At 39.4% G+C, this 19,547-nt stretch overlaps 1 protein-coding gene across 1 annotated transcript in view; it reads left to right on the forward strand.

Moving 5' to 3' along the window:
- LOC132365853 (placenta-specific gene 8 protein) overlaps nucleotides 1–19,547 on the forward strand; it is a 35,476-nt gene that overhangs the window by 5,883 nt on the left and 10,046 nt on the right. Inside the window, exons 2-4 of the mRNA XM_059922731.1 lie at nucleotides 8,484–8,625; nucleotides 10,845–10,969; nucleotides 15,891–16,005. Coding sequence (XP_059778714.1) covers nucleotides 8,514–8,625; nucleotides 10,845–10,969; nucleotides 15,891–15,995 — 342 coding nt within the window. The 5' untranslated portion in view covers nucleotides 8,484–8,513 and the 3' untranslated portion in view covers nucleotides 15,996–16,005. The remainder of the gene's footprint in view (nucleotides 1–8,483; nucleotides 8,626–10,844; nucleotides 10,970–15,890; nucleotides 16,006–19,547) is intronic.

The following is a 19,547-nucleotide window of genomic DNA, read 5'->3' on the forward strand; positions in this document are numbered from 1 at the left end:
ATCATATATTCTCTTATTCCAATTATATGAAATGACTAGAATAAGCAAACCAATAGAAACAAAAAGGAGATTAGAGATTGTTTGGACGTAGGGGAGGCGAGAGGAAGTGGGGAGTGACTGTTAATGGACATGGGTTTTCTTTAGAGGATGTGTGCTAAAATATTTCAAAATTAGATTATGGTGATGGTTATGCAAGTATGAATATACTAAAGTCACTGAACTGTATCCATTTTAAACGATTGAATTTTATAGTATGTAAAATATATCTCAATAAGATTTTTTTTAAATAACAGGGACTTTGCTGGCAGTCCAGTGGTTAGGACTCCACGTTTCCATTGCAGGGGGTGCGGGTTCAATCCCTGGTCGGAGAACTAAGATCCCACATGCACAGGGCACAGCCTAAAAAATACAAAAATAAAAAAGTAATACACAGAGTCCCCATACACCCCTCACTGGCTTTCCTGGTTAATGTTTTACATAACAATAGTACACATACTGAAACCAGGGAATTAATATTGGCAAACTGCTATCACCTAATTAATCTACAGATCTTATCCAAATGTTACCAATTGTCCCACTATTGTCCTAAGGAAGAGAAAAGTAGCTCTTGCCATCGTGGAGCTGGCCCAGTGCTGTGAGCTAGGCTTTGGTGTTGCAGCAAGCTGACCTGGCACTCACACCACGTCTTTTTTTTTTTTTTTTTTTTTTGAGATATAATTGACATATAACATTATATTAGTTTCAGGTGTACAACATAATGATTTGATATTTGTATATACTGTGAAATGATCACCACAGTAAATCTAGTTAACATGCATCACCACACAGTTACAAAATTTTTTCCTGAGATGAGAACTTCTAAGATTTATTCTCTTAGCAACTTTTAAATATACAATACAGTGTTATTCACTATAGTCACCATGCTGTACATTACAGCCCCAGGACTTATTTATTTTACGACTGCAAGTTTGTACCTTTAGACCACCTTCACCCATTTCTCCCACGCCCTACCCCTCACCTCTAACAACCACCAATCTGTTCTCCGTATCCATGAGTTTGGTTTGTTTGCTTGTTTTAGATTCCACGTATAAGTGAGATCATACGGTATTTGTCTGTCTGTGTCTGACTTATTTCACTTAGCATAATGCCTTTAAGGTCCATCCATATTGTCCTCCCCACTGGGTCTTGATGCTCCCCTCTAGCACATGAACAATTTCACAGAGCATCAACATCAGATAAGACCATGATGGATCAAATAAAAACACTAACACTCCGTAATCATATTTGAACACAGATGAACTTTAAACATTATCCAGGCCATAAATACCAAACATTTCCCTTTCCTGACTAATATGAGTGATTGCTGTTTCTTTACCTGTTGCAGGGTTAGGCTTGCTCTAGTCACCTTCACCCCCATAGATAAGATTTATTAATATACCCAGTCATAGCATTGTCTCCACTTTCTGGAGCACATCAGTATGTCCCATTACTGATAATATCAACTTTGGTCACTTGACTAAGATAGCGTCTGCCAGATTTATCCACTAGAGAGTTGCTGTTTTTCTCTTTGTAATTAATAAGTAGCCTGTGGGGTGATACTTTGAGATGTGTAAATATGTTGTTTCTCATCATACTTTCAAAGTCTAATTTTAGCATCCATCTGTGAGTCTTGCCTATAACAATTATTACTGTAGTGTTTGCCAAATGGTGATCTTGTATTTCCGTCACTCCCTCTATATTCGTTAATGGGAATTCTCCCTCATTTTATTTATTATTATTATTATTATTATTATTATTATTATTATTATTATTATTTTGGCCGTGCCGTGTAGCCTGAAGGATCTTAGTTCCCTGAGCAGGGATCGAACCTTGCCTCCTGCAGTGGAAACGTGGAGTCTTAACCTCTGGGGACCACCAGGGAATTCCCCCCTTCTCCCTCAGAGTAAATAAAATTTACTCTTTTATTTATATCAGTAGAGAGTTATGGATAGTTTAGTCTATGAATTATAATCGGATATTAACATTGTTTGGTTACACAAATTGTCCCAGATTTAGCCATTGGAAGAGCCATCAAGTTGGCTCTGAGGTCCTATCTCTAATCCATATTTGCACCCTTTTTTACTTTTTGGTACACAAGATGTTCCAGGCTTATCTTGTACTTCCCTTTCCCAGCCCTGGAATCATCCATTTCTCTAATGAACTCAGGCTCTTTTTTTAATTGGAAAATGGTATTTAGAAACCAAGATTTGGGCACAAGGTGTGTTCATTGATAGTGGGTTGTTGTTGCTTCTAGGTCCTCTCAATGGAGAGGGCTGGGAAATATTTATGTATTCATACATATATACACATTTCTATATCTCTCTGTGTGTATGAGTGTGTGTGTGTGTGTGTGTGTGTGTGTACTGTAAAGTTGTTGTTTGTTGCCTCAGTGGCTTCCAAAGTGCTTGTTTTGAACTTTTACCAAGTTATTGCCCACTTCTAAGTACCCATCCCCAATACATGTGTTCATAAGCCTTATAATGACTTCCCCATCTTACCCTTTTCCTACTTTCCTTGTTGACCCAGTTACATTTAAATTACCCAGTGAGAATGCTTCCTGCATGCCACAAGCTACCCCACTCATGACCCTCAATAAAGGCATTTGCCCATGTGTCCTGGCTCTGCTGTCTCGATGCCTGCTGTTACCAAACTTCAGGCTTTTTTTTTTTTTTTTTTTTTTTTTTTTTAAAGAATTATTTATTTATTTTTGGCTGTGTTGGGTCTTCGTTTGTGTGCGAGGGCTTTCTCCAGTTGTGGCAAGCGGGAGCCACTCTTCATCGCGGTGCGCGGGCCTCTCACTATCGCGGCCTCTCTTGTTGCGGAGCACAGGCTCCAGACGCGCAGGCTCAGTAATTGTGGCTCACGGGCCCAGTTGTTCCGCGGCATGTGGGATCTTCCCAGACCAGGGCTCGAACCCGTGTCCCCTGCACTGGCAGGCAGATTCTCAACCACTGCGCCACCAGGGAAGCCCCAAACTTCAGGCTTTTAAGGGACTTTGCATGGCCCTCTGGGCATGTCATGCCTCCCCCTTTAGGACCTGTGAGTAGAATAAATTCTTTAATTTCATATGCTTGTCTGAATGGGATTTCTGTAGCTGTGTCGGAGTGACCCTTAAAGACCCCACAAAGGAGTCTTACCCCCTCATTTACAACCGTGTGTGTGTGTGTGTGTGTGTGTGTGTAAATAACCATGAGTTCATACCACTGATTCCAATCCAACAGGACTCATACTAGCTGTCCTCCTTTCCTTATTTGTAATTTCTTTCTCTGACAGGGAAAAATCTCAATCTCATTATCCACAGTATATTGTTCAAGCCATATATATAGATAGATAGATAGATTTCAGAATTGCTAATTCATACCCATGTGAAAAACAAGTTTACTAACTAGAGTATAATATTTATGTCAGTTATTTTTTTATAGCTTTATGTTATATAGTCAAAATACTTTCCAAGGTTATTTAGGTTACTTTTTTCTTCCTCAGTGTGGTTATAATATTAATTGTAATACAGTCAGGTCTATTTGTTACTGTTTATATTGCATTTTGGGATCCTGCCACATTCTGGTTGATTTTGACTGTCCATTTATGCATTGACTTGATATGTGAAATATTAGCATGGTTGGAAGAGTCAGAGCCATATGAAAAGGTACACTTAGAGAAGTGTTGCCCCCAGCCCTGCTACTCCATTTCCATTCTCTCATTCTTTCCACCTCATTTACTCTGAACATAACAAGTTTCATTTGTGTCTGGTTTATTCTTCCTGTATTTCTTATTGCACAGTTGAACAGATATATGTGTGTTTTCTTATTTCCCTTTATTTCTTACATGAAGGATATCATACCAAAAACATTCTTTTGTACATTTTTTTCCCCACTTATATATATCTTGGAAGTTACTTCATGTCAGTTTATAGAGCTCGTCCTCATTCTTTTTTTGATAGCTGCATAACACTCCGCTGTGTGGGTGTACCATAGTTTATTCAACCTGTCTCCCATATAGTGCTTACAATTATTTTGCAAAAACAAACAATGCTGCTAGGAATAACCTCATGCATATGTGTTTTTGCATTTTTGGAGGTATATCTTCAGGATGAATTTCTAGATATGGGATTGCTTGGGCAAATGGTAAGCGTAAGTGTAGTTTTGTTAAGTATTGCCAAAGTTCCTTCCAGAAAGGTTGCACCAGTTTGCATTCTCACTGGAAATATATGAGTACCTGTTCCTCCACAGCCTTGCCAAAGGAATGTGTTGCATACTCTTTAATTTTTGCCACCTGACAAGTGTTTAATTTGCATTTCTTTAATATTGAGTGAGTTTGAACATCTTTTTTAATATACTTAAGGTCATTTTCATGTCTTCTTTTGTGAATTATCTGTTCCTGCCTTGTCATTTTGTCAACCTTGGGGCTTTTAAATTTCTCTCATTTTAAAGATTTTTTTTTTTAATACTTAATGTCAGATTTTGTCCTCTCTTTGTGTACCTATAATCATTTTATTAAAACTTAGAAAAATATATGTTTGCAGACCACACTCACTAATGGGAAGGGAAATACCTAGAGCTATTTTCTGATGGTGATAAAGTTCAACAGACAGAAACCTTTAAAAAAAAACGTTTTAAAGCTTCTTCCTTCTTTCTAAAAAAAATTAAAATAAACTCGTTTAATACTCATCCAGAAACACTGTGTCCTTCACATGAGGCTGTTTGCTAGGACTCAGGGGACCATTTATAATGATAGACCTGGTTAATTTACAATTAGCTATGATGAAGCCTGGGCAGATTTAGACATGTTTGAACCATTGTTGATACGCTTTCAATTGTGTGGAAAAACATCCAGGATGTTGCCTTGTTTCATATACTGCTCTCTCTTTTTGTCCATGGGAACTACCAAACTAGCCAGGCATTACTGAGCAATGCAATCTATAAAGAAACCCAGTTAATTCAAGAAATAGAAAAAGTGTAAAGTAATATGGAACAATGGAGGTAATTTGCTTGTTTTTGACACTGCCCTATGAGGGAAATAATACAAGAAAGCATTAGTATAATCACATTGCCTGAGTATCTCGAAGCACTGTATTTTCAATTTTAGTGTTTTTGTTTTGTCCTGAATTCCGAAGTGGAAATGTATTACATCTCAAGTGTCTAGCACACTGTGAGTGAGTCAAACATATAATAAGTACTTAATTCAAGAAGACAAGGAAAAGTACCTTCTATTAGACTAACATTGAAGTTGGTGCTAAAGGAATAAATACTAAAAGAGAGTTCCAGTTCTCAAGGAGATCACAACAAACCAATGAAAATGCCACCCTGTAATAAGTGCTGTGATGGAGCAGGGCTCTAAAGCTAAGGGGCAAAGGGAGGGACAGGGACTGTGGAGTGAGCCAGAGAAGGATTTGAATTTCATAATTTACTTGAACTCTCTGAGCCTCCATTTCCTCATCAACTCAATAAAGATAATAATTCCTACTTAGCAGGGCTGTTGTAACATTAAGTGGACAGTGTGAGTCTAGCACAGTGCCTGATATAAGGTAGACTCTCAATGAATATTAGCTGATATTATTGCCAATAGATATTTGTGGAAATCATCAAAAGACATTTCCTTACTGCATTTTTGTACATTTTAGCCACTCTCCCTGATACTAATCTGATTTTTTTCATTGTTCATTAAATTCATCCCTAGACTTTATCTCATAGAAGGTACTCATAGAAGATACTTTTCATTGTCTTCTTGAATTAAGTACTTATTATATGCTTGACTCACTCACAGTGTGCTAGACACTGAGATGTAATACATTTCCACTTCAGAATACAGGGCAAAAGAAAATGCTCTCAATAAGCACAGAAGGTGGATAGGTCAGAAACCATTTCCATTTTTGCAGATTAGTAGGAGGAAATTTAAATGACTAGTTAAATAACTAGGCTGATCAATGACTAGTCCAAGATCACACGGTTTAAGAAACCAGAATTTGAGCAAAGATATTCTCACTTCAAATCAAATCAATGTTGCATGACCCCACACTGCCTCTCATGATGGAGAGAAATTAGGACTAACCTAACAAAGTGTACTTCCTAATAAACTTTGCTGGGGCACACCATCAGGGCTTGTCCCTAACACGTACCAAGGGTCTGTCAGCACTGATAGTCGGCACTGTCAGAGGGATACAGGCTCCAGGTAAATTTGAAGTGAAGGACCAACTTGGATGCAGGAAGATTGGAGAGGACTACTGTGATATTGTGGTTTTTAATAAGAAATACATATTTGGTCTTCATTCCTGTTCTTGGCACAGAGCTCCTAAAATCTTTGGAATTTCTTACATGGTAAGAGCGATAAAGGTGTCTTGTTATTCATAACAAGCCCCTCTCAACTACAGAGGAGTGTATGCTAATGAAGTGACTTTTTGGAAAGCCCTTGAGGGTGCTGGTTGCCAGGGGAACCAATCTTTGATTAGAGGGTTGGAACTTTTAGCCCCAGCTCTCAGACTTCCAGGGGAGGGGAGAGGGGTTTGGAGACTGAGTTCAATCACCAATGGCCAATGATTTAATCAATCATGCCTATGTAATCAAGGCTCCATAAGAACCCAAAAGGACAGGGTCCAGAGAGCTTTTGGGTTGGTGTGCTGGGAGGGTGGCCCACCCCAAACTCCACAGGTTCTGAACCTCACCCTATGTACCTTTTCATCTGGTTGTTCATTCGTATCCTTTAATAGCCTTTGTAATATATCAATAATCTAGTAAGTAATCTATTTTCCTGAGTTCTGTGAGCCACTCCAGCAAATTAATCAAACCTAAGGAAGGGGTCATGGGAGCCTCTGATCTAGTTGGTCAGAAGCACAGGTGACAACCTGGTCTTACAACTGGCATCTGAAGTAGGGGAGGGAGGGCAGTCTTGTGGGACTGAGCCCTTAACACGTGGAATCTGACACCGTCTCCTGTAGACAGTGTCAGAATTGAGCTAAATTGTAGGACACTGTATGGGCAGGCTCCCCAAGATGTCTGTTCTCTTGTTCTCTGTACATTCTCTGCTCGACCAGTCCCTGCTTCACCTACATTCTATTCAGATGACTGACCTTCCCTAATCAGTAAATGCCTACGTACTTGCCCTCGCCCCAGCTAGTGATTGTTCTAAGCTTTAGATCAGAATATCTCCCCTGTGATAGCTTATCAAAGGGGTGGTGGGAGGCTGTGCTCCTCTGCTGGTTTCCCTGGTAACCAGTGAGCCAACCTGATGTCAATCCCCCCTATAACTGGTAACCTCCCCCTCCCCCCATCCCCTGCCCTGGGAGCGAAGACTGGTGGGCTGTCACTCCAGGACCTTGCTTCAGACATGTAAGATCCCCCTATCCATTAAACCATTGATGTTTCTGTCACTGACTCTGGGCTCTTTCTTCGGTCTCTGGACAAGCACAGGGCTTGCAGGCCTGCAGCGTGCAACCCAATGGACCCCCAGCTGGTGTTGCAGAATTGCTTGGTGTGGAAAAAAGCTACCACACATTTGGTGATCACAAGTGACAGACAGTGTTCTGTGAGTAGACAGAAAACAGGGGAGTTTTTCCTTTACAACTGCTCATGAGAAGCAAGTCCACAACAAAAGGGAACATAAAAGAGGGGCAAGAGGAGAAAGTGTGCGAGTGCACGAAAGCTTAGGATGGTGCAATTTTACAGAAGTCTGTTCCCGTAATTCGCTACTCCTTTTGTCAACTGAAAAAAAATGTACAACGTGAGCGTTGTGAGTTAAGTTTTATTTGGAGCCAAATGAGGACTATAGCCTGGGAGACAGCGTCTCAGATAGCTCTGAGGGACTGCTGCGAAGAGGTCGGAGGGGAAGTCAGTAATACATGGTTTTAGTGAAGGGGGTACGTGCCATCAAGCACACATTTTGGCAGAAGATTGCTGCTGGTCACGAGGACCAGATGCCTCCGTTAATGATTTTAGTGCTTTTCTAGGTATAAGAAGATGTAAGACATGCGGCTCATAAAATCTTCTAAAAAATATCTAACTCTCTGAAGGCCTGTTCTGCCAGTGTTTCCCAGAGCACACAGTGCCGCATTCCTGATCTCCGGCCTGCACTCCTTTCAGGGTGTGTTGGAGGTCAGCGACTGCAGTGGCCGGTGACTTCGTTCTTGTAGAACCAAACAGCGCGCAACAATTTTTAGTTGGCGTGGTCATTATCACGGGTTCCCTCATTTGTTTCCCTGTCTTGTGTGGAGACCAGGCACCTGTTTAAAACAGTTCTTACAACCATGTTACGTTCCCTAACGCCAAGAGAAGAATCTGTACGTTTTACCGGTTCAGTGAATCCCTTCCCCCAGGGGCCTCTGCAGAAATTCTGTTCTTCAAAGATCAACAAGTCACTTGGTCTAAATTGCCTCACTTGCCCGTGAAGCAGAGTGCCTCAAAACAGCCTTCCAAGAGCAACCTCCAGGCTACTTACACCGTTTTTCCTTTCAGACCACAGCCACGTAAGACCCTGCATCGAAAATGCAAGCTCCATCTCCGGTGGTCATTGTAACTCAGCCTGGAAGTGGTCCGGTTCCTCAAACCTCTAACTGGCAGACGGGCATGTGTGACTGCTTCAGCGATTGTGGCGTCTGTAAGTGCTGGGGAAAGTGCCCCCGTAACTGATGCGGAGGTGAATTACCAAAGACCAAATCCTTCCCTCATTCCTCCCTTATTGTGTAGTAAACGTTCCCCACTGATGCCAAAGTACCCTGTGTGTCAGGCAATGCTTTGTTAACAGAAAAAGCCTGTACGGGATTGTAAATTAATTCTTCTCCACCCTTCGAAGAATAGTTTTACTCCTAAAATAAGTTCTGGAGTTAAGATAATAGGAAAAAAGCTAACACTCTACACTCTAACAATGAACAGACTTGGCCTAATGACTATAAATAGACCATACATCATATTAAAAGACACATTTCAAGTTTTACTTGATTAAAAAAAAAAAAAAGACTGCTCTTGTTACACATAAATTAAACTCATTATTTTATAGTTACACTGTGCCCAGTAAACAAGGGATAATTTTCATCCATGGTTTCAGCATGAGCTCAGAGAAGAATTATTTTATTTGTACATTTAACTTTGTTATACACCTAAGAATAAAGAATTCTACAGGCAATTAACTTCTCATTGGGTAAAATATCTCTGACTCTCCTTGTTTTTTGTTTTGTTTCTTTTATGAGAGCTCTCTAAGTAAACTTGGGAGAGAGAAAGTTTGTGAGAAGATGGGGGTGTCAGAGAGATCAAATGCTTAGTTCTCAACACCAAGCAGGAAACAAACAAACCTGCCTATATAACAAATTTTGCTCTGAGGTTTTTGGTTTTTTTTTTTTCCCCCCCGGCCTCTTTGAAGTCTACACAGTGTTCTGAGACAGGAAAGGAAACCTTGTTAACCTTTAACTTATCAGTGGAATTGAAATTTGAAATCGAGTTAATAATTACATTGAAAAGCATAAAGGGGGGCTTCCCTGGTGATGCAGTGGTTAGGGACCTGCCTGCCAATGCAAGGGACACGGGTTCAAACCCTGGTCCGGGAAGATCCCACATGCTGCAGAGCAACTAAGCTCGTCACCACAACTACTGAGGCTGTACTCTAGAGCCCGCAAGCCACAACTGCTGAAGCCTGTGTGCCTAGAGCCTGTGCTCCGCAACAAAAGAAGCCAACGCAATGAGAAGCCCACGCACCGCAACGAAGAGTAGCCCCCGCCTTCTACAAGTAGAGAAAGCCCAAGCGCAGCAACAAAGACCAAACACAACCAAAAATAAAGATAAATAAATAAATAAATTTTTAAAGTAGACTGCAAAATAATATTTAAAGTAATATTAAATATTAAAAATAATATATTTTTTAAAAAGCACAGAGGGAAAGAATTACCTAGGAAATGGAATAGTTGGGTTTATTAATTTGCTCTCATTGTCCTACTGGATGACCTGGGGTGATGACTTACACTTCTCAGGACATTAGTTCAACATCTGCATATCATAGTGATAATGAAACCACAATAATAAAACCTTCTAAAGATGAACATTCTAATCCCCTAACCCCTAGTATTGTTACTCGAATAAGTGAATTACAAGTCCTAATATGAGCTTAATATCTTCATATAGAATTTCTTAATTGTAGATCTGACCAAATCATTCTCCCTTCTTAAAATATTTCAGAGCTTCCTCATGACTTCCATGACCCATTCTGAGCACTCGTACTTCCTCGTTATCCAGTCTCCAACCCGCCTTGGGTCCAGCTTCATCCCCATCCCATCCCTGGCTCCAGCCATGTTGAATGAAAACCAACCATTGTCGAGACATACCATGTTATCTAAAGAGGCTCTTTTCCCTTTCCTCTACCTATAAAATTCCTAATCATCCTTCAATATTCAGATCAAGCGACATTTCCTTCCCAGAGCACTGGAGGCCCCATTTGGGTGAGTGACTCCTTGGCATCTTGAGTAGGTTTCTGTTGGAGAACTTTTCATATTATCTAACTTCCCTTCTAAACTTCAGACAGAGGCATTGTCAGTACTGAGGATAATCTCTGGAACATGGCTAGGTTTCAGTGAATCATTCAATACATGGATGAAGGCAGTACTACAAAAAGAATACAGACTTTCCAAGGTGTGGTTATTCCGGAAATGATTGGGTGGGGAGAAGGGAGAAGCTGATGCGATGCTGAGCAAAAGCAGTGAAGATGGACTTGGCAGCAGGATGTGTGACAAAGGCCCCAGGATTTGGACCGCCATTCATGAAAGCACACTAACTTTCAACTGTGGTGGCGGCAGAGTGGAGTAATTTGTACCTCTGATTTCATGTGTCCAGGTCTCTGTGGCATATTTTGCTTCACGTGTCTTGCATGTCAAGTTGCATCTGATATGAATGAATGCTGTCTGTGTGGAACAAGTGTTGCAATGAGGACCCTCTACAGGACTCGATACGGCATCCCGGTGAGTCTCTTACAATACTGTATCATTCAAGCATGCGCCCACGTTCAAAATAATTGTTATAAACATGGAGACAATTTGATGGTACCCATCATCTGAATTTGATTGGTAGGAGTTTCCTAGCATCTGCAACCTTGTATTCCATTACTGTAGCAATAGATCCTCTGGTTATGGGACCTCCTTCTACGTTTCTGTGAAAACCTTAGAAAATAAACAACTCTCATATTTGCATTGTATGTCATACAGTGGAAGAGGATTGTTCAGAGCCTACTATGCCCCAGGTACATTACGTATGTTACATCATTTAATCCTTACACCATCCCCGTAAAGTAAGTAGGCCCACCAGGCAGAATTCCTTCTTACTCAGGGGAAGTCGTTCTTTCTCTATTAAGGCCTTCAACTAATTAGATGAGGCCCACCCACATTATGGAGGGTTACTCTAAGTCTACTGATTTAAATGTTAATCTCATCTGAAATCTTATCTTCACAGAAACATCTAGAATAGTGTTTGATCCGATATCTGGGTACTGTGACCTGGCCAAGTTGACACATAAAATTAACCATCACAGGGAATATCAATAAATAGGCAGAATATTTTAGGAACTTATTTTATTCCATTGAAATTATTTTATTTTTTCATTTGAAAATATTTCTTACTTTTTAAATTATACAAAATAATACATATATAGGTGATTTTATGACAAATTCAAACACAGAGGTATATAAAATAAAAGGTGAAAATCTCTACTCAGTGATAAATTCTATTAGTAATTTGGTGGTCTCCTTCCTCAGGTTTTTTTTTTCCTATGCCTATAATGCATATACATATAGATTAGATGTACCTATAGCTATAGATCTAGACATATGGGGTCTGGGATTTGCAGGGCTCTTTTATCACTTTTTTTTTTTTTAAATGAGTTCATACTATATTGTAACCTGTTTTTTCCACTTAATATATGGTAGACCCCCTTTATGTCTGTAATACAGATTCTTTTTAATGTCTGCATAGTATTCCATCATAGAGATAATATACTTAATCACTTCCTTATTGATGAAAGGTTAAGTGATATTACAGTTTAAATAGTTGTACGTATATGATCTTGTACATGCACTGGTATTTTTGTAGGATGGTGTACTAGATTAGATTGACAGATCACAGGATATGCACATTTAAAATTTGAAAAATACTGTCAAGTATCCCTTCAAAAAGATTATATCAATTTATAATTTATTAATATTATAAGTGAGCCAATATAATATTTTTTTCATGTTGCCTGTCAGAGAGGCAAAAATGATATTTCCTTGTTGTTTTAGTTAAATTTTTATTAGATAGATCAAGCAACTTTTTGAAAATTTATTGTCCTTTTGCATTTCTTCTATAAATTATCTGTACATATACTTTTTTCATTGTTTTATTGAGTTGTTTGTCTTTTCTAATTGATTTGTAGGAGCTCTTTATTTATTACGCTATGACTATTTAACATGAAAGTTATCAACTTTTTTAAAGGCTTAGTACATAATCAATTTTTTTAAATGCTCATTAGGAGTTTGAAAAATTAATAACAGTCTGAAACTAAAACTTTAGTTGGTTTTGACAAAATTTGGAAGATTGGAAGGAAGAGGAAGAAACAAAGATATTCTAAAGGCTTTGTCTGGCATTGATAGATAAATACACATTTTTTTATAAAAAGAACATTACAGAGGTATAACTGACTTACAATAAACTGCATATATTTAAAATGTACAATTTGATAAGTTTAGACATATGTATATACCTGTGAAACCTCACAGTCAAAATAGTGAACATATTCATCACCCCCCAAATTTACTCGCATCCCTTTGTAATCTTTCCTTCTTTCCCCTCCCCTCTTCCCCAAGTAACCACCAATATGCCTTCTGTCACTATAGATTAGTTTTCATTTTCTACCATTTTATATAATAGAACTGTACCGTGTGTAGCTTCTTTCATTCAGTTTAGTTATTTTGGGAGTCTTCAAATTGTTGTGTTGTGTAAACTTACAATGTGTTAAGAGGGTAGATCTCATGTTAAGTATATATTTTTAACCCAAACAATAAAATTAGAAAAAAAAAAGAAAATATTTGAATGGCAAATAAGCACATAAGAAGATGTTCAACATCATCAGTCATTAGAGAAATGCAAATTAAAACCACAATGAGATACCACTACACAACTATTGGGTTAGCTAAAATTAATCAGCCTAAACCACACCAAGTGTGAGTGGATATGGAGGAACTGAAACTCTCATGCACTGCTGATTGGAATGTAAAATACAGTTTCTTAAAAAGTTAAATATACACCTACTTTTTGGCCCAGCCATTCTGCTCCTAGATATTTACCCTGCAAAAATATATATCCATACCAAGACTTGTACACAAATGTTCAGAGCAGTTTTGCTTGTAATAGCCAAAAGCTAAAAACCACCCAAATGTCCCCCAGCAGGTGAATGGATAAACAAATTGTGACCTATCCATATAATAGAATACTACTCAGCAATAAAAAGGAATGAACTATTGATACCCACAACAACGTAGATGAATCTCAAGATAAATATAATGTTAATAGCCAGGACATGGAAGCAACCTAAGTGTCCATCATCAACCAATGAATGGATAAAGAAGATGTGGCACATATATACAATAGAATATTACTCAGCCATAAAAGGAAGCAAAATTGAGTTATTTGTAGTGAGATGGATGGACCTAGAGTCTGTCATACAGAGTGAAGTAAGTCAGAAAGAGAAAAACAAATACCGTATGCTAACATATATATATGGAATCTTAAAAAAAAGAAAAGAAATGGTTCTGAAGAACCTAGGGGTAGGACAGGAATAAAGACACAGATGTAGAGAATGGACTTGACACAGGAAGGAGGAAGGGTAAGCTGGGACAAAGTGATAGAGTGGCATGGACATATATACACTACCAAATGTAAAACAGATAGCTAGTGGGAAGCAGCCACAGAGCACAGGGAGATCAGCTCGGTGCTTTGTGACCACCTAGAGGGGTGGGATAGGGAGGGTGGGAGGGAGGGAGATGCAAGAGGGAAGAGATATGGGGATATATGTATATGTATAGCTGATTCACTTTGTTATAAAGCAGAAACTAACACAACTTTGTAAAGCAATTATACTCCAATAAAGATGTTAAAAAAATTTTTTTTAATATATAATGTTAAGTTGTGGGTAAAAATTTAAGGGTCATTGCTAACAGAAATTAGTTGTGGAATATCTAAAACTACTAAAGGGAACAAAAGGAACCAGGAAAGGTCTATTCAGCCAAAAAAAGAAAAGAAGGAAAAAATACCATTCGATGAATACCAAAAGTAAAATAATTTGGCTATCTCATGGGTGGGAGTGATTTAGATTTCTCAGCTGTGCTAAAATGTCTTTACCTTTTATTATTTCTTTTAGTGTGTTTGTGGTGAGTCTTTGAGAGTCTGACCTCTTACGCAATAGGTGAATAGCTGTCCCACTTATCTCACCCCTCTTCTCTTCTGGGGCCCCAAAGCCCACATTAGGGTCATCTGTTAAACTGCTCTGCAGGCAGTGTTCCAGGCAAGGCCACAGCTGGCAGCTCTGGGCTGGCCCAGCTGCTCAAGCTGGCATCAGTTAACCACTCATCTTTCATTCCCCAGCCGGTTCTTCCTCCTTTCTGAACTGAGGGGTTTTGGTTTGGGGTTTATCTAATACCGTGCCTATGACTATGTTAGGTTTCATGTTCCTTAGCTCTGTTTTACTTTCTCCATCAATGTAATCCCATCTGCTTCATTTTTTTTTCCAAAAATTGCTCATGATTTCTGGCTCACTAAATCCCCCCAGCCCTGTTTTCTAGTACAGCTTTCATTTTAGTTAACAAAGCTCTGCAAGCACATAGTTTTTAAAATTATCGAATTTATAAGGTTTGTTAAGGAAAATAGTAATCCCCAAACTTCTCTCCCCTACCTCCTCTTTCCCAAGGCTGATCTTTGGGTGTTTACCTCCGTATCTGCAAATGGTAGACTTGTATTGCTACTTTTTGACTTTTCAGTTCGGGGCATTTCTCTGGACTTCCTACTGTGGAAGATGAGAATTTAGTTCTGTTTTCTCCCCCTTCCCCACCATGGACATGCACCCTACCCCACTCCTTCCAGTATAGTTATATATAATTTTGGTTAAATCCATATTTAGTATGTATATTATGATAGCTCTGCTTGCTCTTCAGAGTTGAGTTGAATCGTGTAGTGACCTATGATTGCCTTTTCTACTAAACTTTGTTTTTCCTACTATTAATAATGCTTGGCTTTTTCCTTAGGAGTTTTTCATTTACTTAAGAGTAGTGCAGTCCCAAACTCTTTCCCAGTTTTCTAAATCTCTTCCCCAAACATTCAATACATCAGACATTCTATCATTTTCATCTCCTTGATGAAATCACTCCCTGACCCGCTACCCTTTGAACTAGATTCTTTTCACTCCTGGTGTTCTGCTTTTGCCCTGAGATCTCCTTGCCATGACTGGAGATTCCATTAACAGCTCCCCCATGTTAGTCTCTGGTTTCTTATACCTTTCTTGGTTTGCTCCTTCATTTTGGTGGCGGCATCCTCTAGTAGCTTCCTGAGAAAGGGAGCGGGTAGAGGAGAAAAGAGATTTTACTTCCTGAAACTCCTTATTTTACCCTCATATTGATAGTTTGGTTAGATATCTTCTATTTTCAATATCACAATGTATACGAAAACATTTGATGTCATAAAAAGAGACAGGAGCTATATAAAGAAATCAACTAACATTTTCGTGAATGTATCCATCCAAACTCCAAATTCAAAGGATCAATGCCTTCTGCTTCTCTTCAAAATGTCTTGAAAATTCGCAAGTCTTAATTCCCAAATAGGTGGATTTTACATTTCTGTTTCTTTTATATTTTCAAACAGGGATCCATTTGTGATGACTATATGGTGACACTTTGCTGTCCTCTGTGTTCTCTTTGCCAAATCAAGAGAGACATCAACAGAAGGAGAGCCATGCGTACTTTCTAAAAAAACAATGGTAAGTCTTAAAATCTATGAATGTTGAGAAATATAATCAAGGGCTTTGTAAACTAAGCATTATTTTGAATAATAATTCAATAATAACAATTATTTAAGTCTCTCAAATGTTATCTTAATATAAAGATTGACTTTGATATCTTCAAATGAAGAAAGCTTGTTTGGGCTGCCATAACAAAATAACATAGCTTAAACAGGTTAAACAACAGGAATTTATTTCTCATAGTTCTGAATGCTGGGAAGTCCAAGACCAGGTATGAGCCAGTTCAGTTCCTTGGTGAGGATGCGCTTCCTAGCTTGCAGTTGGCCACCTTTTTGCTGTGTCCTCAAATATTGGAGAGAGACAGAGAGTTTTGGCCCTTCTTCTTATGAGGACAGTATTCCCATCGTGGGGCCCTCACCTTCATGATCTCATCTAAACCTAATTACTTCCCAAAGGCTTCACCTCCTAATACCATCACACTGGGGGTTAGGGTTTCAACATATGAGTTTTGTGGCCGGGGGGACACAAACATTCAGTTCACAAAAATAACTCTATATTTTGAAACTATATTTTAGCAAATAAAGGGATGGTGACTTCTCTAGACTTCTCAGAATTCTGATGGTCTATTAATGAAGCACCACTTGCAAAATACAAGAGTGTGGTGAGATACAAAAGAAGTGGAAAGCACTTTCCCTGCTAATACAAACAAATTGATGAAAGAAACTGGTAAATAATTATAAAGTAGTAGAGCAAATGAAAATTACGTTATGTAATATTTGGATTAATTGTGGCATAATGCATCTATCAATAATGAGGTGAGGATAAACAGGAAAGAGAAGGTGAACTTTGAAAGAGGTGGAATGGAATACAGAATATTTGGAAATGTTCTGTAGAATGTCATCATCTGAAATTCAATCAAGTCATTTCCAACTCATTTTTCCAAGATTCTCAGAATTAGCTATTGAGGATATAGTAAAGTAGAAATCAACATGATTTTGTCAGTCTTCTATAGAATGTGTCTTGAGTATGGGAAGAAAACATTAATTTTCCCATTCTTTGCAAAAATCCCACTTCCTTTCTCAAGTGAATGAGAACTCTGTATAAGTTAACAAACATAACTCTTGGAAGATATGTTTTCAAATATTCATGCATTTAGCAAATAATGTCTCAAGTACCTAGTACCATGCAAGACACTGTTAGAGACTATGGGGAATGAAGGGAAATAAGCTGGTCCTCTTCCCCTTAGAGACTTTATACTCAAAAAGAAGGCATTAGAAAAGCCCTCAAATAAAATGCAAACTTTGACTAATGCCTTTAGATGAAGTGCTATTTTATTCTCAGAGGAAGGAAAGATGATATCCTGTGAGAAGTGTAAATGAAAGTTTCTTGAAAGAAGTGGTTTTAATTCTAAAGAGGAAGTGAGCATCAGGGTCACAAGAGGAAATAGATGGCACTCAAACTGTGATAATACAAGGATTTAATGAAGACCACTTACACAGGTGTGGGTGGGAGGTACAGGGAAATGACAGGGGATTGTGCAACAACAGCTGAACCGTTACCATCCCTAGGCCTCGGGAGGAGGGGAGGGAGCAGTTACCTGCATCCCAAAGGAGAAAGCTGTGTGAAGGCTGCCCTGAGAGGACCTGAGCAGCCTGGGGCAACCCCTCAGGAAGGAAACAAGGGAAGAACTACCCTGACCTCATTTTCTGATGTCCTTCTGGGCTTCCCATTGGTTGAACCCACCAGGAAGACAGAGAGAAGGACAGTATTGCTGGGGTCCACAGGTCAGCCTCCCAGAACACAGGGCAGGGCAGACAATGGTAGAAATGGATTGGATGGGGCAAACGGAAGATTTCTGACGCAAGATGAATAGAAATGGGTGTTGCTTCTCATCAGCAACATTAGTGAAACTATAGAGGCAAAAAAAGGAAAAAACATCTTTATGAGCTTAGGTTCAACTTGGCAGGAACATATGGTATAAGTAAGAAAATAATGAGAAATGAAAGATTTTAAAAACTGATTTGGGGCTTTGGCATGCAATGTAGTGAATACTGGGCTAATGATTTGGCCTTTTATTTGGTAAGCACTAGGGAGTTATTGCAAGCTATAAAGGAGTAACATATGTAGACTTATACTTTAGAAAAATTAACCTGGTAATGGCATGTGGCACAGACTGGAGAGGATGAGGTCAGAAGCAAAGATTTGGCCTTACACTATTTCAACACTGTTTATCTAAATAAATGCATGAGACAGTTTGGATAAAATATCTACCCACACATATATAATAATAAATCCTGGCATTTGAGCTTTTTTTTAACCTCAAGGAAATTATCTCACGATATTTTGAGCTGGTTTGACATAAAATATCCTGGTGGTCCCGACTCCTGCTCATCAACTTGGACCCTACATTATTCATTGACAATAAAACTTTAGATATACAAATATCTGAAATGGGAGAATAAAGAGATAAAGATAAAAGAATAATGTGATTTACGTTAAAAACAGATTGAGACAAAGGGATAAAGAACAAACTGAAAAAGTTCCCAGTAGCCAAAACTGGAACAATTTGAGCAACAAAATAAGGTAGTATTGGATTATAACCCAAAGCATAAAATAAATATCTGAGTATCAGTCCATACTGATATGTATGTAATGGCAATATTATTCATTACTGTGACCAACCTATATGTAAGAATAAGTTTTCTTCAAAAATACACTAATGCAGGGACTTCCCTGGTGGTTCAGTGATTAGGACTCTGCGCTTCCAATGCAGGGGGCGCAGGTTCGATCACTGGTTGGGGAACTAAGATACCACACGCCGTGCAGTGCTAAACAAACAAACAGATCAGTGCGGGAGACCTTCAAGATGGAGGGGGTGTAAGATGTGGAGATCACCTTTCTCCCCACAAATACATCAAAAATACATCTACATGTGGAACAGCTCCTGCAGAACACATACTGAACAGTGGCAGAAGACCTCAGACTCCCCAAAAGGCAAGAAACTCCCCACGTACCTGGGTAGGGCAAAAGAAAAAAGAAAAAACAGAGACAAAAGAATAGGGACGGGACCTGCACTTCTGGGAGGGAGCTGTGAAGGAGGAAAAGTTTCTACACACTAGGAAGCCCCTTCACTGGTGGAGACGGGGTGGGTGCGGTAGTTGGGGGGAAGCTTCAGAGCCACGGAGGAGAGCGCAGCAGCAGGGGTGCAGAGGGCAAAGCGGAGAGATTCGATTCCCGCACAGAGGATCAGTGCCGACCAGCACTCATCAGCCCGAGAGGCTTGTCTGCTCACCCGCCGGGGCAGGCGGGGGCTGGGAGCTGAGGCTCAGGCTTCAGTCGGATCGCAGGGAGAGGACTGGGGTTGGCGGCATGAACACAGCCTGAAGGGGGCTAGTGCGCCACAGCTAGCCAGGAGGGAGTCAGGGGAAAAGTCTGGAGCTGCCAGAGAGGCAGGAGACCTTTGTTTTGGGGGTGTGCGAGGAGTGGGGATTCCTTCCCAGTGTGCCCACAGAAGGCAGAGCACTGCCTAAGCAAGCTCCAGAGATGGGCATGAGCCACGG

The sequence above is a fragment of the Balaenoptera ricei genome, chromosome 5 (assembly GCF_028023285.1).
Source record: "Balaenoptera ricei isolate mBalRic1 chromosome 5, mBalRic1.hap2, whole genome shotgun sequence".
Lineage (NCBI taxonomy): Eukaryota > Metazoa > Chordata > Mammalia > Artiodactyla > Balaenopteridae > Balaenoptera > Balaenoptera ricei.